General features: G+C 44.7%; 1 protein-coding gene across 2 annotated transcripts in view; it reads left to right on the top strand.

Moving 5' to 3' along the window:
• Positions 1-23,749, top strand: part of LOC147461995 (DUF21 domain-containing protein At2g14520-like) — a 97,534-nt gene that overhangs the window by 57,585 nt on the left and 16,200 nt on the right. For both annotated transcript variants that reach the window (XR_015187662.1, XM_086509460.1), the window contains exons 6-7: positions 14,995-15,134; positions 15,220-15,307. Coding sequence is in view for 1 of the 2 variants with exons in the window: in XM_086509460.1 (XP_086365586.1) it covers positions 14,995-15,134; positions 15,220-15,307 (228 nt within the window). In the remaining variant the exon portion in view is untranslated. The remainder of the gene's footprint in view (positions 1-14,994; positions 15,135-15,219; positions 15,308-23,749) is intronic.

Below are 23,749 nucleotides of genomic sequence, written 5' to 3'. Positions count from 1 at the left end.
TGGAATGACAAGGGGAACATTTTATTGCTATTCTGCCAAGTCAACTGACGCACCAGTTGAGATATTTTTAGCAGGGAAAGCCCAAACTCGGAAATTGGGCGACGTGTCAGCCTGTGAGCGATTCTGCCACTCTGTGAGCGATTCTGCCACTCTGGGAGGCAAAAACGAGCTGCATGTCAACAAAGGGGGCGCCATTTTCAGCCCCAGGTGGATTGTAGCAGGTACAGAAGCTATGGAATGCTTACCTTGCCCTCTATGCATAGTATGGTGACGGGAGTGATGCCCCGCACGCTACATACTGCTCTCTTTCTCCCCTACGTACAGTATGTTATGCCCCACTAGTGGGCTTCTCATTTGACCTATGTACAGCTGTGGGGAAATATGCTTTCATGCCGAGACAAGAGCCTCTTTGCACAGGAACCGGTGTAGCTAGCTGCTGCACCAAAGCAGGTCCATGAGAGGGTGATAACCTCTCGATTGCGTAGTAAATTCAGCACTGTTTGCTTGCTGTTTTTACTCTGTTTTGAGACTGTTTTGTGCCTGGGATGCTTCCAGAATCAAGGGGCACCAAGCCCAAGGTGCAGGGAACAGTGTAGGGACCGTTGTGTGTCCAAATCAAGTCAAAAACAGGACTGAACCAGAAATTACAGCGACCTGGAATTTACTGTTTTGTGCTCCCGACTGAGGGATAACGCCAGTGGGATAGAGTCTTGAGCTTGGAAACCAATTCGGATTAATTTCGGTACCGTTATGCGGCCGAAATTTTGTCGAATCAGGAGCGTACTAGCTGGATGCAGGTGCTATCTTCCAGGGACTCCCTTTTTGTAATTCCCTCTCTCTAAATTAAAGAAATACCGAAAGGGGCGCCAGTCTTTGGGGCCTACAGGGTGTCGGTCTCGTGTGCGCAGTGACATTCTAGTCGTTGGACGCAACTGTGTTCTCTTTCCTTTTCAGTGCTCTGTGTAAAGTTAACAGGTAATTGAAATAGTACCGCCCTCTACGTTGTACGGGCCGGTTATATGGTTCCATCGCCGGGATAGTCACTTTTTCTTCAAAAAGTGCAGCGTGGATTGTTGTGGGTGAAAGCAACACAGAGCTTGTCGATATGGCAGAGAAGAGAGACCAAGTACCTGAAGAGGGATCTTCCTCACATGGCACAGAGAAAATTCCTTCAACTCTTCAAGAAGAGGACAGGTTGTTTAGAACTCAACTGCGTTGTTGCATGGACATGTTTCAGCAGTTGGCTAACAAGCCAAGGATGCAGGAATTCTTACAGGCTCCGACACAGGGTTTTCAGCCTCCTACACAGGGCATGACTGAGCCGTTGCAGGAAAAGGAGATTTCCAATGCGCAGAGGACTCATGATGCTCGAGGGAAAGCCCATGTGGTTGAGCAACTAGCGGTGTCCAATGATCCAAAGCAACTTGCTTTAGCTGGACAGGAACCGTTTGTGAATGGTCAAGGGAGCAATGAACAGGCTATGCGTCAGACCCTTCCATTACCTAATACTTATCCTGGTTATTTTGGAGGTGGTTCAGTGTTTCAAGCTATGGCTGGACCTTCCACAGGTTATATGCCAGGGAATGTGTTCGGGACAATGCAAACAGGCATGGGTAACCCTATGTACGCGAACATGGGTGTCCAACAAGGTTTCAGGGTGCCTATGGCCAATTTCGAGTGCGTGGAAGACAATTTGGTATGGCTGGTTTTTCGCAGCCATACGTACAAAATGCAGATATGACAGGGAAAACAGTTGATGCGAGTGCTAGAATGAACACTCATGGAGCACCACTGTTACAGGCACCTGTTTATGATAATGTGGCTCCTTTAAGTCAGCCTAAGGATTACAAGGAAGGTGGGCAGTGAGTGAAGTTTGAAACTTTCAGAGGAACTGAGGACCAATTAAAGACTTTGACCTTCATACAGCAGTTCGATGCAGCTTATGCTGGAGGCAACTTCACGGAATCTTCAAAGATACGCAAGGCTGCCACTTTCTTGAAAGGGAATGCGCTTCAATGGTGGACCGCAATGTTGAACCAAGGTCAAGCCCCAACAATGTGGGTCCAATTCAAATAACTTTTTGCGCCTGCATGGTTGACAAACACTTTTGAAGTGGATGTGATGACGGAATGGCACGAGTTGAATGCTAAACAATGTGCGAATCTGGAAGAGTACAATAAACGGTTTTGGGCCACACTATTGCCAGTCACCTCTTACAGGTTTGTGCCTTTGTCAGAACAAATTGAGAAGTATTGTTGCGGATTGCCCAAGAAAATCAGGGACTACTGCACAAAGACTACTGTCATGAATATGTTTCAATTGATAGAGAATGCAAGAGTGGCCAACAATCTGTCGAAGGGAGATTCCTATGGATTTAATAGCCACAAGAAAGGGGCCCAGGGCAAACAGTTTTCAGCCAAGGGCAATGTTGCAGCAAAGCCTTCTGAGTCTCCTGCAAAGAAGCCCTCCACTGAAGAAGCTAATACGTCCAAGAAGCAGTCTAAATCTTCTTCGGAACGAGGACAAGGACAAAAAAGGCATTTTTCTGGCAAAAATTTTCAAGAAAGGAAAGCTCTTAGGGAGGCCAAGAAATGCTACATTTGTGAACAGGAAGGACACTTTGCAAATGAGTGCCACAGAAGAAGTCACAGGATAAGGATGACAAGTCAGACCATAAAGGGAAGAAGCCAAAGCCGAGTGCAGGACTTGTTCCAGATTTGGTTGGAGACCAGCCAAACACAGATGCCACGGAGCTGTGCAGAGCTTGGGGCAAAGTTAGAGACCAAACAATGCTGGTTTTCTTTGATCCAGGAGCCCGTGCAAATTTCATATCACCAGAATTGGCATCAAAGTTGGGCATTCGTGCAGAGGAGATGGGTATGACAGGCGAAGCAGGTTTGGCATGGCCAGGACATTCAGAGCTTGTTACTCCCATTCTGGGAAAGCTTCGTCTGCACATTCAGAGCTATGTGGATGCGGAAGAATTTCATATTATGCCGCTTGAGGGCTGTGATGTGTTATTGGGTATCCCATGGTGTTACAGGTTGCATGCTATGGTGGATACTTACAACAAAAAGATTACCCTTGTACATAGAGGAAAGACTCATGTCCTTGATGTAAAGCTTAAAGGCGAGTCTGTTCCAGTTGTTTCTGCTTCTGCTATTTCATCTGTAATAAAGAATCATCTTTCTGCGTACTTGATCTTTGCAAAAGAAGTACCTCAAGTTGTATCTAATCTATCTACCTTAGATAAAGATAGGTCAACTTTTTTGAGTGGTTTGAGTGATTGTTTTTTGGACTCTTTGCCACGGGAGTTACCTCCTGAGAGACCTGAGGATCATACTATAGATCTTGTGCCAGGTTCTAGTCCACCGAATAGACCACCATACAGGGTTAGTGTAGCCCATCAGAAAGAGATTATGGGTCAGGTCAACGAGCTTTTAGAGAAGGGGCTGATTCAGCCCAGTTCATCCCCTTTTTGTTCGCCTGTACTCTTAGTGCAGAAGAAGGATGGTTCATGACGCATGTGCATTGACTATCGCGCCTTGAATAAGAATACCATCAAGAACAGGTTCCCCATACCGAGGATAGATGACATTCTTGATCCGCTTGAGGGAGCGTCATTGTTTACAAGAATAGACCTAAAGAGCGGGTATCATCAGATACGCATTACACCAGAAGATGTCCATAAGACTGCGTTCAGGACAACATTTGGTCTCTATGAGTTTCTTGTCATGCAATTTGGTCTCACAAATGCTTCTGCCACATTTAATAGAATGATGGACATAATTTTTAGACCATGTAGAAACTTCGTGGGTACCTTCTTTGATGACATGATTGTCTACTCAAAGTCTGAAGAGGAGCATAGGGATCACTTGACCGCAGTTTTCAATGAGCTACACAAGAATAGGCTACTCATTAATGCGAAGAAAAGTGAGTTCTTTTTGCAAGAGATTCACTTCCTTGGGCACATTGTTTCAAAGGATGGGGTACGCATGGATCCCGCTAAAGTGGAAGCAATTAGGTCATGGCCAGACTTGAAGTCCGTACATTACATTCGAAGCTTTCTAGGCTTATGTTCCTATTACAGGAGGTTCATCTGAAATTTTGCTGAGATTGCTTCTCCACTCCATGCACTGCAAGGAAAAGGAGTTACTTTCAAGTGGACAGCCAAGGAAATTTTAGCGTTCAAACACTTGAAAGAGAAGCTGACTTCAGATCCGGTAATTATTTTGCCAGATCTTTCTAAACCTTTTGTGGTTCAATGTGATGCGTGTGGCCATAGTCTTGGTGCAGTTCTAATGCAGAATGGCCGAGTAGTCGCATATGAGAGCAAAATTCTTTTGAAGACTGAAAGGAACTTGCAAGTCTATGAGAAAGAATTGCTGGTAGTAATTCATGCTCTCACTAGTTGGAAACACTATTTGCTAGGGGCTGATTTTGTTGTCCAAACGGATCATCAAACCTTGCGATATTTTCTTACATAGACGAAGTTGTCTGAGAAGCACATGCGATGGGCAAACATCTTGTCAATGTTCCATTTTCAGATTGTGCATGTGCAAGGGAAAAAGAACGTGGTGGCTGATGCGTTGTCACGAAAGCCCCATATTTCAGCAGTGTCAATTCCGTACCATTGTGAACTAGATGAAATGAAGACACAATATGCTGACGATTCAGATTTTGCAAGGATCTATGACCAGCTTGTTGATGGGCAACATCATGAGCACTATATGCTTAAGAATGACTTTCTCATGATGCATGGAAAGTTATGCGTTACTAAACAGTTACGGCCAAAGATTTTGATGGAAAGTCATGCTCCACCTTATGCTGGGCATCGTGGAATTGATGCGACAGTGAAAGGGGTTGAGGCATTCTTCTATTGGCCAGCTTTGCGTCAAGATGTTGACACATTTGTAAGATCATGCTTAGTATGCCAAAAAGTCAAATTTAACAGACAAAAGCAACCGGGATTGTTGCAGCCATTGCCGATCCCTGATAGGCCATGGGAAAGTATAGCAATGGACTTTATCTTTGATCTTCCAAGGACGCAAATAGGAAATGATGGGATTTGGACTATCATTTGTAGGTTCAGTAAGCAGGCCCATTTCATTCCTGTTAGGAAGAAGATAAAGCCAGAACACATGGTCAAGATATTCATGAGCAATATCTTTAAATATCATGGGATGCCTCAGTCAATTGTCAGTGACAGGGATCCACGTATGACGAGTCTTTTTTGGAAGGCATTGTTTGAGAACATGGGCACTACGCTCAAGTTCTCTTCTTCGTTTCATCCGCAAACTGATGGACAGTCAGAAGAGGCAAATTCTACTGTCTTGGACCTGCTCAAATGTTATGTCTCAGAGCACAAGGCAACTTGGGAACACCATCTCCCATTGGTTGAATATGCTTACAGTAACACTGTGCATACGTCAACAGGTAAGGCACCATTTGAGATAGTGGAAGGAGGAAAGAAAGTCCCGCCCATTTTGCAGACTAAGGACAAGATATTTGAGGCAGACAAGTATGTGCAAGATATGGATGAAACATACAGGAAGATAAAGATTGCTCTTGAGAAGACTCAGGCTAAGCAAAAGAAAGCTGCTGATCGTCGCCGTCGTGAACTTGTATTTTCACTTGGTGATTGGGTACTTTTGCGCTTTGAAAAGGCCAGGTTAAGGAAAAGGAAAGGCAAGGAACGCTTGTTTCCTAAGCTGAGTATGCGATATTATGGTCCTTTTCAGATTTCAGAAAAGATCAGCGATGTAGCTTACAGGTTAAAGCTACCAGAAGGCTGGAAAATACATAATGCTTTTCATGTCAACCTTCTAAGGCCCTTTGTTGGTGATGTGCCAGAGAATATGCTTGATGAGGAACAACCCGAAGTGGAAGAATTGGATGAAATCCTTGTTCCTGAACAGATATTGGCACATAAAGAAAGAAAGGTTAGAGGAAAAGTTGCAAGACGCTATTTGGTGAAGTTCAAGAACTATCCATCGTTAGATGCCAAATGGATGGAAGAGTCTGAATTGGTTGATTCACCTCAGCTATTGCAATTGTATCTTGAAGCCTTTCAGATGGAACCCACAGTGACTTGATGCAGCCTTTTTGGAGCAAGGCAAGAGCATGGTTCATGATGCTCAAGAGAGTAGTTAAGCAATTGTATCTACTCGTTCCATACAGAATTTAGCCAGAGAAGTTTGTGCTCAAGAGTACACTAGAAGACTTCTATGCTTGATATATGTGTCGTAGCCAGGTTGGTGGGATTGTTTAATCGTCCAACGCTACATTTCCGGAAGCATGTATATCTTGGATTCCCATCATAGAATATATGTGATATCAGGAGATATCCGCATGTATTGTTGGCATGCAAGCGAGATCGGTTGCAGTATTTCAAGGGTGGGGTGTGTCACCAGGAGGTGTATTTTTCCTGTTGCCTTCCGTAAATAAGTATTGGATATATTTATTTTATTTTTACTTGTTTGTCCCGGAACCCTTGAAAAGGTGCAAGTGGACATTGCATGGCCAATGTGAAACGGCTGCAGCCAAATGGGTTTCTCACATCGGGGATCTAGGTCGGTCAGACAGGGACTGCCCGGGCCAGTTAGCACTGAATTCTGATGAGTATGGAAGCTCATGTGCGCCAAACTGGAATTTGGGCCACTCGTCAAGTCACTGCAACTTTATAAGTTGAAAGGGGCCAGTAAATTAACCCACATTATAGATGTTGGTCAAATGGTAGTCTTCAATGATGGTCAGGAGACCGATAGGGACGCCATGGAAGCATCTCCTAAAATTTAGGGAACTGCTATTTTTGACCGGAAAATGTGTTCGCGTCATTAGCTCTGGAATGACAAGGGGAACATTTTATTGCTATTCTGCCAAGTCAACTGACGCACCAGTTGAGATATTTTTAGCAGGGAAAGCCTAAACTCGGAAACTAGGCGACGTGTCAGCCTGTGAGCGATTCTGCCACTCTGGGAGGCAAAAACGAGCTGCATGTCAACAAAGGGGGCGCCATTTTCAGCCCCAGGTGGATTGTAGCAGGTACAGAAGCTATGGAATGCTTACCTTGCCCTCTATGCATAGTATGGTGACGGAAGTGATGCCCCGCACGCTACATACTGCTCTCTTTCTCCCCTACGTACAGTATGTTATGCCCCACTAGTGGGCTTCTCATTTGACCTATGTACAGCTGTGGGGAAATATGCTTTCATGCCGAGGCAAGAGCCTCTTTGCACAGGAACCGGTGTAGCTAGCTGTTGCACCAAAGCAGGTCCACGAGAGGGTGATAACCTCTCGATTGCGCAGTAAATTCAGCATTGTTTGCTTGCTGTTTTTACTCTGTTTTGAGACTGTTTTGTGCCTGGGATGCTTCCAGAATCAAGGGGCACCAAGCCCAAGGTGCAGGGAACAGTGTAGGGACCGTCGTGTGCCCAAATCAGGTCAAAAACAGGACTGAACCAGAAATTACAGCGACCTGGAATTTACTGTTTTGTGCTCCCGACTGAGGGATAACGCCAGTGGGATAGAGTCCTGAGCTTGGAAACCGATTCGGATTAATTTCGGTACCGTTATGTTGTCGAAATTCTACCGAATCAGGAGCGTACTAGCTGGATGCAGGTGTTATCTTCCAAGGACTCTCTTTTTGTAATTCCCTCTCTCTAAATTAAAGAAATACCGAAAGGGGCGCCAGTCTTTGGGGCCTACAGGGTGTCGGTCTCGTGTGCGCAGTGACATTCTAGTCGCTGGACGCAACTGTGTTCTCTTCCCTTCTCAGTGCTCTGTGTAAAGTTAACAGGTAATTGAAATAGTACCGCCCTCTACGTTGTACGGGCCGGTTATAGCACCCCCGTGCTAGGGCTAGCGTAGGAGGATGTAGGCGTGCATCTCTAAGACCGAGCGTCCCATACCACCCAAGTCTCACCTCCTCGAGGTGACCTCGCGCACTCCTAGCCTTACGGGTTAACCACTGGCACTCTGCGAGTGGGGGTCGATAACCACAAATGAGGCCTTGGCCTCCCTTTTATGATAATGGCCGGCCACACTCGTTGGGTTCACACTACGTTTGCCCGGACACTGGACGTCCATCCCGAAGGCGTCTAGGCTAATCCCCTCTCCTGTAAGGGGGACATAACAGTATTTAAATGTGTGCATTTGAACTATTAAGTTAGGAACTGTAGATCTACAAGAATTGATAAAAGCCATCAAGAGTAGACATCTCTGATGTGTCATATGATGGGTGACATTAAGCATTGCAAAGGAGTTGTTCCATAAGTTTGGTGGGAGAGATCGGAAAACGGATATTCTCGATGCGTCACATGATGGGTGATGGGAGCATCGGATGAGAAGCTCTTCTTCTCCAGGTTGGTAACAAAATCAGGGAATGTTTTTTTTTGTGGCGTCCTTGCACACTCTCCATGCATCCTTGATCGTGAGTTCTAATTTTCCTATATTATGACCGAGTTTCTTTGCATCTTTCTAGGAGTTTATTTTCACCCTTCTAGTACTTGTACATGTAATGCACGAGCATGTCTTTTAGCTTCCTCTTGCAGGGTGGCATTCATCACCTCCATCTTATTACCTGGCACAGCATTATGTGGTTTCACCACTCAATTTTATTGACCCCTTAAACTCAATTTGCATTCTTCTTGACTGCTCCCTTAGTTTGTTTAGCTACCTCGGCAAATGACTTGACTTTTTTCTCTACATGCGACTTCAACTGCTTATTTCATTTTGTAATTGGGCGTCATGGCCACGCCTTGCTCTTCACCATTTTTCTCCATGTTCTCTTTGCATGCTGCCAATTCCTTTTCACAGGTCTTGAATCATCTTGTCCTTCTCAACCATTTGCTGCCTTCGTTGTAATTGCATTTTCTTACTCATCTTGGTTTACTTTAGAGTCTTACAACGTCTTGCATTGCTCCTTTCAACATTTCATCCCTCAATGTCTCATATCTTGCACTCTTTTGGGCAAAGAGCCCTTTTCTTTTGAAGCTCTTGTCCCATGATAGACATGTTTATTTTATATATGTCATATGTTATCATAGAGGCCTTCTATCTCATTGAGCTATCTTTCCAAGCTGTCAAGAGCCTGGGGCCATGGTCTCTAGCTATGTGAGTAAATTGTTGTATTTTGTAATTGTAAGAGAATATAGCCAACTTAAACAGATTTTTAAAATATTAACCGGGGGTATTTAGGTGGTGGGACAAATAAACGCTATCATACTACTTAACCAACTTAGATGTCTGGGCTTGTGGCAAGTACTATCCATTTTGCAGTGGGTAAAGTCAGCGAAGTCAAAGGTCTTGGTAAATACGTGGCTTTGTTGCTCACCCATTATTTACACATAGCCATGGGAATGGTTGACAGGCCAAGATATTATTGTATGATTCATATCTGCTTAGAAAATTAAAGGTGGTGCCATTTGTGAGACTGAATGTTACAGTTTTCACATCTCTGGCTGATATGTTGCATGCACTTTTTTCAAGGAATGGCAATCCTTTTCAGATGGCTCATCGATGCGCTCTCTCTCTCTCTCTCTCTCTCTCTCTCTCTCTCTCTCTGCCTTGCAATCCCCCCGCCCCACAGGTACAGCAGGCAGTCAGAAATTCGCAGAATTTTTTAGTGCAGAATTTCAAATATTGCAGATTTTTCAGAAAATAGCAAAAAATAGTAGATTTCAGAATTTCAGAAAACAGCAGAATTGAGAACTTACTGAATTTCAGAAAATTGCAGAACTGGTAGAAATTGAATAAAGCGGGGCTTGGTTGTAATTTGCAGAAATTGTAGAAATGTATGCCATGTATGCTTAATGTGGGAACATGTATGCATAATGTGGAAGTCCTTGTGCGTATAGGTCTCCTTCCACCGCAAAATTTCCTCTCGTTTGTTAACAACGACCAAACATGAGGAAGCAGAATGACAAGGCCGACCCCTTAGAAGATGCAGTCCAAAAGTGCAAAGAAGAAATGGCCGAGACCATGAACAAGATCAATCGCCACCTATTAGGGACAATAAAACTGCTCGAAGATCGCGTTTTGGCCGAAGAAAGCAAGATCATTGCAATGGGAGATCGTGTGACGGCCCAAGACGAAGAGACAAGACGAGGAGCTCGCTGAGGCACGATCACGAAACACGCTTGAGGAGGGAGAATTGCAACCCTTTGTAATAGAAGAACTCAACACAATCAAAGAGCAAGTGCGAGCCATCAAAGAGGGGGAAGAGCAGCATAAAGAAATGATGACCTCTTGGGTGGACGTTATCACAAAGACTCAACAGAAAGCAAATGAAGTTGAGAAATGGATTGAGGTTGCTAAGAAAGGGAAAAGTAAGGAAACAACATCCACACCCACCATTATCAGACGTGTACGCTCTCTACATGTGAGAATTTGCGGCCTTAAAGACAAGGTAATGTAGACGAAGAGGTAAAAGAACTCATGGCTCTGATGGGAGTTCATGAGCCGATGCACTCAAGAGCTTGGAGAGTGGACAACAAGAAAAGTGGGAGCGAGGGGGAAACCTTGAAAGAAAGGGCACTTATCCTTCGTTTTCCCTCCATGGAAGCGAAGGACGACTTTTTGAAGAAGAGACCAACTCTTAAGAAGATGGGCATCTTTCTTGGGGATGACCTTACTCTCTCACAGGTCTCCCATATGCAAGAGGTAATGCCAGAAATTAGAGGGGCAAGGAAAAAAGGTAAGATTGCTTTTTACCGAGATGGAAGAGTGGTGATATTGGAGCCACGCTCCACATGACGGTGTTAGACCTATGGGACCACACTCAAAGTTGCTACCTGTGAATCGTAATGGATCTATGCGTCTTTAATGTGGGTGCTTTTGAGGAGAGTTTTAACGGGAGAGACACCATCTTCTACTCTGAGACACATCAGGCCCGTGGGCAGTCTATGCCTCACATTAGTGGATACAGATGGGAGACAGTCTGTAGACAAGAGACATGATCAGAGCACAGAGGGCAGGGCTCAAGAGTGGCAGTGTTATTCAGGGAGTAGTTGTAGCCATTGATACATATAGCTCGTAGGGATGAGCAAGCTAGGTACATGTAGGTGAGATTGAGAGCAGAGACTGACAGATATCTTTACATTGCTATTTGCTACTTTCTCCCGAGTACGTCAGTATATGCACCCTAGAGGACAGTCCCCCTTCTCTATTTTGGATGATGACATATGGGAATTCTCTAGAGATGGTGACATTATCATTCTAGGGGACTCCGATGCTAGGACTGCCCATCATCAGATAGTATTTTATGATACTTCAGAGGAGATGCTGAGAGAGCTGGATATTGCAGAGACGGACCTATCCAGGACTATCACAGGATGGGGAACATACTGAGTATGGATGGCACTTGATAGACATGGGGACTGCACATGGATTGGCCATCTTGAATGGCCTACAGAGATTTCCCGCTGCGGGAGGTTTTACATGCTTTCCACATAGACATGGAGCCAGCACACTGGATTATGTCATGGCACAACCAAGCCTCATCTCTAGTATCTAGGATCTCATAGTTGGGCCCAGACCTGTTGGGGTGGCAGTGGATCATGCTATTGTGTCGTTGACCATCTCTTTCTAGTTCAGTGTAGCACACAATCCACGGGTAGCAATCCCTACTCGCTACACCTTCAAGCGGGAGACGGATTGTGTATACATAGACGGGATCTACAGACGTCTATGCATTGAGGAGCCAGGGCGACCTCTGGAGGAGCTTACTACTATACTGACATAGACATTACATGATGCAACAACAAGGCATACCCACACACCCAACCTGAGCATAGACGTCGTTCTGGGAGCATGCCTCAGAACAGCTGGTATGATGAGGAATGCCGCCGGACTAGAGCTAGACTTAAGAGGGAAGTGCTTTTGGGAGACATCACTCATAGACAGTCATAGATTGACTTCTGACGCCTAGTGCGGCGGAGGAAAAGGGCATTTTTGGCTGGACTAGAGCAGGATCTCTATCAGCTATTCTTGAGTTAGGACTCGTGTGAGGCATGGTGGCTCTTTCATGAGCTGTCTCCCCCCCCCTTGTCATTACCTCTATAGAGACTTGGGGTCAGTATGCATCATCGTTGTACACAGTTTCTGAACAGCCTCCCCTTCCCAACCCCCCCGATCCATGCCCACACACATGTGCTTTTTTCACCGCTGAGATGGTGAAGAAGGCCATCGACAGGATGAGGACTGGAAGAGCATATGATCATGATGGCTGGCATATGATCATGATGGCTGGGTGGCTGAGCATTTCATGCATGCCAGAGATCTACTAGCAGAGCTTCTAGCAGTCATGTTTAACCGTGCCATGCGTGAGGGCTTGCTTGATACTGGGAGCCTATCTACGATTGTACCTATCTTCAAATCAAGAGGCCCTATGGAGCCTGGGAATTATCGCACTATCGTGATTGGACACACATTGGCACGGTTGTACGCATCCATTCTGGAGCAGCAGCTGAGTAGATGGGCAGAGAGAAAGGGAATGTGTGCATCTAGGGTTCAAGAGAGGTTTTTCTACTCTTGACCATATCTTGATACTTAGGGCCATCATCGAGGAGGGCAGATCGCGTGGGAGACGGATCTATTGTAGCTTTGTGGACTTCCGCAAAGCATTTGACACAACAGTACCCAGAGCTGGACTGATGTGCAGATTACAGGAGATGGGAGTAACCACAGAGCTCATTTGGGGGATCATGGCATTGTACAGATCAGTAGCAGGGCATGTATGCACCTCAAATGGTCTATCTACACCGGTTCACTCCACTATTGGGGTGAAGCAGGGCTGCCCGCTCTGTCCTACTCTATTTGGTATGTGTGTGAATGAGGTTTCTGACTACATTGAGAGAGATGGGGATAGAGGTGCACTGCTGGCAGGGACATGGATTCCGCTATTGTTATATGCTGATGATATTGCGTTGATCTCCGACTCTCCGGAGGGGACCAGTAGCAGGGCATGTACGGACCTCAAAGGGTCTATCTACACCGGTTCACTCCACTATTGGTGTGAAGCAGGGTTGCCCGCTCTCTCCTACTCTATTTGGTATGTATGTGGATGAGGTTTCTGACTACATTGAGAGAGGTGGGGATAGAGGTGCACCGCTGGCAGGGACATGGATTCCGCTATTGTTATATGCTGATGATATTGTGTTAATTTCCGACTCTCCGGAGGGGATGCAACGTCACTTGGATGCTGTGCATAGGTTTGCCCATGAAAGTGGTTTGTCTGTCAACCTTGGTAAAACCAAGGTCATGGTATTTAATACCACTCCACAGTGGATCAGGAGGTCAGCGCCCGCATTCACATACGGCCAGAAGACGTTGGACCAGCATTTTCAGAGGAGAGCAACAGAGACTAGATTGATCAGAGCCCATTCGGCATTGGGTAGATTGGAGAGGATGTGTTCACAGGTTCAGTTTCAGGAGCCTTGGATGAAGCTCTGGCTCTTTGTCACTTTGGTGGCTTCTGCATTGCTTATGGAGCTGAGATCTGGGGGCCTTCATTGGATCATCACGGGAGGACAGGTCGTATTGATGGATGGGGGGACATGGAGAAGCCCCTGGTCTCTATGATCTCGCGGCTCATTAGAGCCAAGGCTTCAGTACCACGTGCCATTATCCGAGCAAAGCTAGCTATCCCCTTGCTCTCGCCCTCCCCTTGTGTCCACATCTCTTTCTCACTAGTTTCTTCCCTCGGTTTCACCCATTCTCTTCACCGCACCAGATCTGTCTCCTTGATACACCGCATGTGGGAACTTCTCAGAGACAGATACGCCTGCCTTGCACTTGAGTCCTCTCAACAGTTAGCGATGCAGGGAGATGCAGCATGTTGGTATGGGGAGATGACATCATGGTTCCAAGCCCATGGGTTCTGTATAGACAGATTGCCCCCCTTCCAGTACTCACTGGATGCACCCTCTTTGACTCTTACACAGTCCGAGATCACGAGGCTCATCCGCCAGGACCTGACTCAGGTAGACACTAGGAGGACATGGATACAACCATCACAGGAGCTGGGCACGAAGATGGCTTTCTACAGAGAGCATCTTCTCCAGCTTATGGCGGACGGTTTTGTGACAAGGCCCAGATACATGGACACCCACTTGTCTCATGGGATACGGTGTGCTATTGGCCAGATATGCACATCTTCACACCAGCTGCGGATCGAGACTGGGAGATACAGTGAAGTACCAACAGAGGCCAGGACATGCCCCCTGTGTGACATGGAGCTTGAGACAGAGTTACACTACACATGCCACTGCCCCGTCTACTACGAGATACGAGGCCGCTTCCACCGCTTGTTCAGAGAGGGCTTTGGACAACTCTCCAAAGTCATGAGGTACAAGAACCAAAGATGCCTGGTTTTGTTTCTGCTCGAGTTGCGCAGACACAGAGAGAGCGTGATGAGAGGAGAGGCCAGCCAGTCTCAGAGACACATCACAGACTTCTTTAGAGCAGATACTGGACACCCGAAGGAGCTACTACCACAACAGATCTTGTCGCCTCACACCAGAGGCCACTGATGGACCGAGCGACTGAGTTGGGGAGATCCAGACGCCCACGACAATGGAGGACTACATAGCATCGATGGAGGCTATATCAGAGGATTCGGATCACTTTGGCCCGACATGCACGACGCCAGATCAGACTGCTGACCATGGAGGAGATTGATGAGATCCGCCAGCGACCAATGCTGGATCTCTTGTGACTTGTGATTTAGCTATCCTGACTAGCTGCTTAGTTCACACCTACCAGCTTAGGATTTCATAGTATTTATATTTTATCATTTTGTCATTTCATTTTGTTACTCTGACTTTGTATCAGATCCACCACATTGTAACGCTCTGGTCTCATAGGTCATTTTGGCCTTTTGAAGACGTTAATATAATACTTCATTTCATCTCTCTCTCTCTCTCTCTCTCTCTCTCTCTCTCTCTCTCTCAGACAGAAATCGCAGCTATTTTTCTTATCAATTACTGAATTCAGGCTGGAAAAGGAGGTGAACTAACTCATGATGAGACCACCATCATTGCTGGTGCCTTGGAGCTTCACCAAAAGATGGCAAAAGATGCGATGACACCAATTGCATCCACTTTCTCCATCGATGTAAATGCAAAGCTTGATATGTATGGCAGTCTTAATGCTCTTTCGACAGACACTTGAAATTTGACATTGGTAAGTTCATTTCTGAGGTTTTGCTGTCTTTTTCAGGAGTACAATGACTTTGATAATGACAAAAGGGCATAGCCGAGTTCCCGTGTATTCTGGAACACCCACCAACATAATTGGACTAATTCTTGTGAGTGTTTTTAGCTTCTTGCCTCAGTCAGACAGCTAGGGCTCATGATTTCACCGTCTTGTGGGCAGAAGTCAACACAGGAGATGTCTAGGTGAATCGGTGTCTCATTTGTATGCACAAAGAGTGGGATTTATTCGTCTCTTTTGTCTTGTTTTTCTTGGTATGGTCAGGAGATTTTTAAAGTCTCTTTGGTCTGGGTGCTGCATCCAAAGGCCTTTTACTTGCCGCGGGGTTCAATTGGGTGCAGTGCACATGAATGTTTGTTACTGCACTATAGGCAAGAATTCTTCCAATCATGTCAAGATAGATTTTATAAAGCACTTTTTAAGCATGTGCAGTGGATTTTGTAATTTTCAGGAGTCATCCTTTATGTATGATTCCACTCATCTCTTCTCAATTGGTTGCATATTGCCATTTTTTAAACAGACATTCAAGGAGTATACTGCTACTCGTGTTACTTCCATTCATGCTTGCATCCTTTCCTTGTTTTGCACCTTGTCTGTTTGGTTTTTGCGAGGTGAATCTAAACAGTCTTCAGTTATATGGACAAAATCTTGAATTTGGTTTGTACAAGATTTGCCAGGTTTTGTTAGAACAATCTAAGGGATTTTGAGGATGATGCCTACATTTGTACACTTGATAAAACAGTAGAGGCTCACCCAGTCATCATTGAAGGACTATCTTACGAACGAGTATTCATTGCTTGAGTTTTGACTTGAAGGTTGTCAAGGCTCAACTGCGCTACAAGAGGTGCAGTTCTGACTTTAGATTAAACTCTTCTTATAAAGGCCACTTACTGTACGTGCTATGGACTGAGATAAGGTTGATAGACTAATAGAGATGACTGACTCTTGATGGTGTATGGCGCTAGTCTGGATAGCCTCCAAAGAAGATTAGTTAGAGTGGGCCTCCCACTCATCTCTCTGTCCTGCCAATACGTGAGATCCTGTAGTTCTCTCCTTTTGGTCTACCACTTGAGCCAAATCTTTGGACCTCCTTTCTAAGCCTTGTCACTACTTTGTCGAAACATAATCCCCTCTACAACTAAATTCACTTTAGATAAGAATTTTTGGATCAATTTTTTTTTGAATGACCAGTGGGATGTATGATTAAGTTGCTTGGGTAAAAAACTACAAATAAGTATCCGGATGTAGTGTATAGTGCGCAAAGTACAAGTGCGTAGATGAAGATGGGTGCACAAGAGCAGAATCATCACGCTACATAGTGCAAGGGAGAAGGCAAGCGTTCCATTAAAGCTTCAACACCCGCACCAACTACTCACACACACACTTTAAGTCACAGTGAGAGAGAGAGGTAGCCCTCAAGTAGATTTTGCGCAACTTCCAAGCTGAGGTGGCCGTATTTGCCTTTTTGCAGGCTCTGTGCTGCCAAGTGTGAGTTAATTTTCCTAGTACCCACCGACTTATAAGTGTAGCGAGGGGGCCTAAATGACTTTGAACTGAGCCTAGACACTCTTTTACTGTTCGGATTCCAGTGCCGATCGGCCCGACCATCTTGTGACGACCTGCCCTTCTCAAAATTGCGGGTGAAACTCTCGGCCGTTGGCCGTTCGTCGGCCATTTCACACTGACCACGCAATGTCCGGCGATTTGTGACTTCAAAAAGGGGGTCCCAAAAATTAAATAAAAATCATCGGAAAGAAACTAACAACTAAGGTTAGCAGTTGCCACGTCCTCGTGACAGTATTTAGCAGCTGCCACACCTTGGTGACACACCCACTCTGCAATTTTCCAGGATAGTTTTGAGCTTGCTCAACGTAGAATCTGTCACGAAAGTGATGATGTGGCACATAACCTAGAAGGGGAGAGAGGGCAATCATACAACCATGTTGATGTGGCATCCGTACGGAATGTTTCGTAAATCACACCATAAAATACAGGCCAAGTGGCAATAGCTTTTCGGCTTATTTCTGGGCAGCTTTCGGGAGTGGCTAATTTTGGCCTATTGGAGTGCAAGTTTTTTGGAACAGTTGCTTTTGGCAAGGGGCCTTTAAGAAGTGCCTCGGGGGAGTCTCTAGGAGATCAATGTTTGGGCACACATAGCAGAGGACTCTCCTCGATAGTTATACTCTCCCGGCTTTTGTGCTTGGTTCTTATCAATACAAAAAGAAGTACCAAAAGGGGTGCTAGACTTTGGGGCCAATGCATCTGGAAGCAGAACTCTGCCGCTTTGTGTCTTGACTACTTTTTTTGAAGTTCAAGTGTTAAAGTTTCTGTTCTGTTCATGTGTGTCGCTGAGAATTTACCGTCTTGTTAGTGCCAAGCGGGTTACAATGGTATTGGAGCTTTAGTCGATTCTTCTTCTCCAGAGGATCCTGTCTGATATTTGCTGCACAAGCTATGGACTCTGATAGAGAGTTTGAGGAGGAACGGGAGCAAGTTCTTGTGACAGTTTTGTGGGAGGAAGACGCTAATGGGAATAACGATTCGAACAATCACCGATCCACGGAGGAAGAGTTTGATGACCTACTTGACAATTCTCTTGAGGAGGATTAGAAGGCTAGAGATCTACACCACCAATTGCAATTGAGCACTTGTACGAAAGAAATTGATAAAGTTTGCACATGACCCGATCTATGCGAAATATGGCATAAGACTACGAGACAACCCCTTAAGTCAGCCATGAAAACCAAAACAAGGCCGAAGATAGATAGGGAGTGCTCTCTTTTGACAGAAGAGGTATTGAACGCAGTACGACAAAAAATCTGATGAAGTATCAAAAGCACTCGAAAAAGGGATGGAAGTCCGAGTCTTTTCTAGGATACTTGGGCAGACCGTCTACTTTTAAAGAACTTGTAGAGAAGGGATCTAAGAAGCGACATCGTTGACATGTTCACTTTGAAGATGACACCAACCCTTCTTCTTCCTCTTCTCACTCTTCTAGTAATTAAGATCGATGAGAGTGAAGGAAAGCGGAAGTACGAGAAGAGAAAATCCAGAGGAGGTAGCAAGAGCTACTGACGCTCAGATTTTGACGATATCTCTTCTGATGACTCAGACTTTATACGAGGGAGAAAGAACTATCGACGCTCGGAACTTGACACTACCTCTTCTGACAACTCAGATTCCTACACTTTTGGCAACATCTTTGACAAGAAAAGGAATCACTTGCTAACCTACATATGACAATTTTGAATGGAGAAAGAGACAGAAGGAATTTAAGGATGGGTTCAAAGCATCAAATCTGAGAGTTTTTCCAGACATAAGGATACCCATCAGGCTCTATCATATATTCATCAGTTTGATAGTTCCTTTTCTAGGGGCAACTTCTTAGAAGCCTCAAAGGTTCGGAAGATAGCTTCCTATCTCAAAGGGAATGCTCATACATAATGGCCCACTCTTTTACTACATGGTAGGGCGCCAGGAACTTGGGTGAAGATAAAGAAGTTGTTCTCTCTCTTTGGCTGATTCCCCACTTTGAAGTAGATGTGTTAATTGCTTGGAATCACTTATAGATGAAAGAAGAAGAAACATCTCCACCTACATATTGGTGTAGGTTTCTACCATTGGCTTTTAGAAAAGTCTCTTTGAAGGAGTAGATGGAATATGGACTACCTAAAGAAATACTGAGATATTGTTTCAAGCAACGGTCTTCAAGTTTTAAGCAGCGCATGGAACAAGCGATGGGTAGTTTCTCCTTACTGACAGAGTCATTGACTTATCCGACAGATGAGCCAATGACCAAGGCTGTTGAGAAAGGGGCCTCCAAGGATAAATAGAACTTTGAGAAATCCCAAAAGAAGAAATCCTCTACCCCTCAGATGTATGCTGAGAAAAATGCCGAATACTACAAGCAAGGTAAGTGCTTAGGGTGTGGAGAGATCGGGCACGTTTTGGCAAAGTGTCCAAAGGAGGAGGAGAAGAACAAAGACAAACTAGAAGCATCAAAAGCGGCTGAGGAGCGAGTAGAGAAAGGGAAATTCAAGGCAAGCCTTGTTCTAGATTTCATTGGGACGTCAAAGAGTCAGTTTGATCCCAACACTGAGCTCTACAGGACGTGGGGCAAGGTGCAAGACCAAAAAGTGCTTCTTTGATAGTAGAGCCAAGGCGAACCTTATTTTGACAGAGATGGCGGCTCGACTAGGGATTAAATTTGTAGACATGGGGCCACAAAAGGATGCAGTTCTGGCGTCACAAGGGCATGTAGTCGCCGTAACTCGTGTCATTGGGAACCCGGCTACATTGTCAGGGCTACTTAAGGCACAAGGACTTCAACATCATGCCTTTGGGAGGGTGCGATGCTCTATTAGGGATGCCGTGACACACTCATAACAAAGTGGTCATAGACTATGGGGCAAAGAAAACCAAGTTGAAGAATAGGAAGGGTCGGGAAATACTGATTGATGTAAAATTGAAAGGCGAATTAATGCCCCTTTATCGGGTTTGGCCGTTTCAAAATTAATGATATGAAGTCTTTTTTTTACTCTTTTCTTTTTTGTGCAAGAAAAAAGATCCTTTCATTAGTTAATGATAACTGTCCGAAGGCTACAAACCACCTCTAGGAGAGGACTACAACCGAAACATGGGGAGACTCTCCGAGTGAGAAAAAGATATGTACAATGAAAGCTAAATCACGAGATTAGAGGAGGAGGAAGCCACATTGGTGGCCGGGAGTGCCATCTGGGCGCACCCTGAACCATGGGGAAGAAAGGCCTTGGGCCCCATAGTCGCAATAAAGCCTCTTGGCACTCCCGCACGCGGTCGGAGCTGCCATGAAGTCTCTCAAACTGACCCCTGAGTGTGTGTATCAGCTCCAGCCAAATGTCCCTAAAGTTTGTGCTGGTGGAACAGGCTGAGCCTCGAAGATGCGAAAGCAGCGGGCCCGCCAAATGAACTAGAGTGTTAGGATGCAGATGAGCTCCCAACACCACTCTGTCTCTGCACCACTCTTGGGGGATGAGCTATGTGGCAAGGTGTAGTGTAGCTCGACCCTCCTTGATCACAATCATCCTGGTGGAAGCCAACTTGAAGTGGAGGGTTGGGCCCGTGATTTACTCGATCTTTCTCAACAATGTGGATGATAGTAAGGATTCCAATTTGTTAGAGTGAGTCAAAGCGGAAAAGTTTTTTGCGAGCTCAAGCTAATTGTTTTTCTGAGGGTTTACTTGGTGAGTTACCGTGTGAAAGACTAGAGGATCACACCATAGATGTGATTCCTAGTAGTGCTACAAATAGACTCCCTTACAGAATGGTACATAGAGGAAAAACTCATGTCATTGATGTAAAGCTTAAAGGTGAGTCTGCTCCAGTTGTTTCTGCTTCTGCTATTTCATATGTAATAAGAATCATCTTTCTGCGTACTTGATCTTTGCAAAGAAATACCTGAAGCTGTATCTAATTTGTCTACCTTAGATAAAGATTGGACAATTTTTTCGAGTGGTTTCAGTGATTGTTTTTCGGACTCTTTGCTAGGGGAGTTACCTCCTTAGAGACTTGAGGATCATACCATAGATCTTGTGCCGGGTTCTAGTCCACCGAATAGACCACCGTACATGGTTAGTGCAACCAAGTAGAAAGAGATTATGAGTCAGCTCTGATTACCGCGCTTTGAATAAGAATACCATCAAGAACAGGTTCCCCATACCGAGGATAGATGACATCCTTGATTGGCTTGAGGGAGCGTCACTATTTACAAGGATAGATCTAAAGAGTGGGTACCACCAGACACGCATTAGGCCAGAAGACGGCCATAAGACTGCATCGAGGATAACATTTCGTCTCTATGAGTTTCTTGTCATGCCATTCGGTCTCACAAATGCTCTTGCCACGTTCAATGGAATGATGGACATAATATTTAGACCACATAGAAACTTTGTGGATACATTCTCTGATGACATGATTGTCTATTCAAAGTCTGAAGAGGAGCATAGGGATCACTTGACCGCAGTTTTTAATGAGCTACGCAAGAACATGGTACTCATTAATGCGAAGAAGAGTGAATTCTTTTTGGAAGAGATTCACTTCTTTGGGCACATTGTTTCAAAGGATGGGGTACGTATGGATCCCGCCAAAGTGGAAGCAATTAGGTCATGGCTAGACTTGAAGTCCGTACATGACATTCGAAGCTTTCTAGGCTTATGTTCCTATTATAGGAGATTCATCCGAAATTTTGCTGAGATTGCTTCTCCATTCCATGCACTACAAGGGAAAGGAGTTACTTTCAAGTGGACAACCAAGAAAATTCTAGCCTTCAAACACTTGAAAGAAAAGCTGACTTCAAATCCAGTAATCATTTTGCTAGATCTTTCGAAACCTTTTGTGGTTCAATGTAATACATGTGGCCACAATCTTGGTGCAGTTCTAATGCAGAATGGCCGTAGTCTCATATGAGAGCATAATTCTTTTGAAGGCTGAAAAGAACTTGCAAGTTTATGAGAAAGAATTGTTGGCAATAATTCACGTCCTCGCTAGTTGGAAACACTCTCTGCTAGGGGCTTTTGTCCAAACAGATAATCAAACCTTGCGATACTTTTTCACACAAACGAAGTTTCTGAGAAACACATGCGTTGGACAAACATCTTGTCAATGTTCCATTTTCACATTGTGCCTGTGGAAGGGAAAAAGAATGTGATGGCTGATATGTTGTCACAAAAGCCCCAAATTTTGGCAATGTCAATTCCGTACCTTTGTGAACTAGACGAAATGAAGACACAATATGTTGATGATTCAGATTTTGCAAGGATTTGTGATCAGCTTGTTGATGGGCAACATCATGAACACTATATACTTAAGAATGACTTTCTCATGATGCATGGGAAGTTATGCGTTACTAAACAGTTGCAGCCAAAGGTTTTGATGGAAAGTTATGCTCCACCATATGTAGGGCGTTGTGGAATTGATGTGATAGTGAAAGGGGTTGAGGCATTCTTCTATTGGCCAGCTTTACGTCAAGATGTTGACACATTTGTAAGATCATGCCTAGTATGCCAAAAAGTCAAATTTGACAGGCAAAAGCAATCGACATTATTGCAGCCATTGTTGGCGCTGATAGGCCATGGGAAAGCATAGCGTTGGACTTCATCTTTGATCTTCCAAGAATACAAACATGCAATGATGGGATTTGGACTATCATTTGTAGGTTCAATAAGCTGGCCCATTTCATTCTCGTTAAGAAGAAGATAAAGCCAGAACACATGGTCAAGGTATTCATGAGTGATATCTTTAAGTATCACGGGATGCCTTAGTCAATTGTCAGTGACAGGGATCCACATATGACGAGTCTTTTCTGGAAGGCATTGTTTGAGAACATGGGCACTACGCCAAAGTTCTCATCTTCGTTTCATCCACAAACTTATGGACAATCAGAAGAGGCAAATTCTACCGTCCTGCTCGCTCTGCTCAAAACGATCCAAAACAGAGAGTTACAGCATGCTGTGTTTTTTTGCAGGTGTAGAGTTTCGCACCTGAACTGCAAGCCTCGGGGTGGTCATACAGTAGTTTGGGCACCTGTCAGTGGCCGAAGCATGCTGAATTTCAACTACAGGTCACCGAAAAGCTTGTAAAATGCAAGGGACTCTGTGCTAGAGGTGTACTTTTGACCTACAGGGGTTTTGGCGTTGTTATGCTACCGAAATCACGTTGGAAACCTTCGATTTCAGCCCTTGACAAGTTTGAACAGCTTGGTGAGAGTTTGATCCAAGTGTTCCGATTGTTTATTTTCAATTGAATAAAGAAACCAAAAGGGGTGCTAGTCGTTGGGGCCTACAGGGTGTCGGTCTTCATGTGCGCAGTGACGATCTAGTCATTGGACGCATCTGTGCTCTCTTTTCTTCTCAGTGCTCTGTGTAAAGTTAATAGGTAATTGAATTAGTACCGCCCTCTACTGTGTACTGGCCGGTTATATAGTGCCACGTCAACACTTTGCGACATAACCCCCCCTTAAGAGGAAACCTCGATTGGGTCTGCAAAACACAGTAAATAGTAAATGGGCTTTGCCAATGACTATGCATACATGCATTTGACTACTCAAATTATCCTCTAGCACAAAGAACACCGGTCACTGAACAATCACATTCGCAAAAGTACCCCCATCCAGATCTCATACATGAATCGTGATCATTGTGAATATTTAGCCACTATATGTAGATCATGTTGACCCCTAACATATGTCTTGATGCACTAAATCTGGTCGTCTAATCATTCCTAACACCTCATTGGTTCCATGTAAACATGCCAATGAACATCCCCACAAGAGAGTATAATTAGAAAACATGCATTTGCACATATCCTCATTCACACTAGATTTCGGATAAGGGGCCATTGTCATATAGTTCAGTGTTCACATTGAACATTTAGATACAAACAATCAATCTAGTCATCTCATCTAATCCAAAGGTGTTGATGCACTAGGATCACTATCTAGCCATCTCATCCTTCTGGAATTGGTGATGCACTAAGACTAGTATCCATTCACCTCATCCAT

This window comes from Adiantum capillus-veneris, chromosome 3 (genome assembly GCF_014529385.1).
Source record: "Adiantum capillus-veneris isolate H3 chromosome 3, ASM1452938v2, whole genome shotgun sequence".
NCBI lineage: Eukaryota > Viridiplantae > Streptophyta > Polypodiopsida > Polypodiales > Pteridaceae > Adiantum > Adiantum capillus-veneris.
The sequence above is the reverse complement of the archived record's forward strand: the minus strand, read 5'-3'. Positions and strand labels throughout refer to the sequence as shown.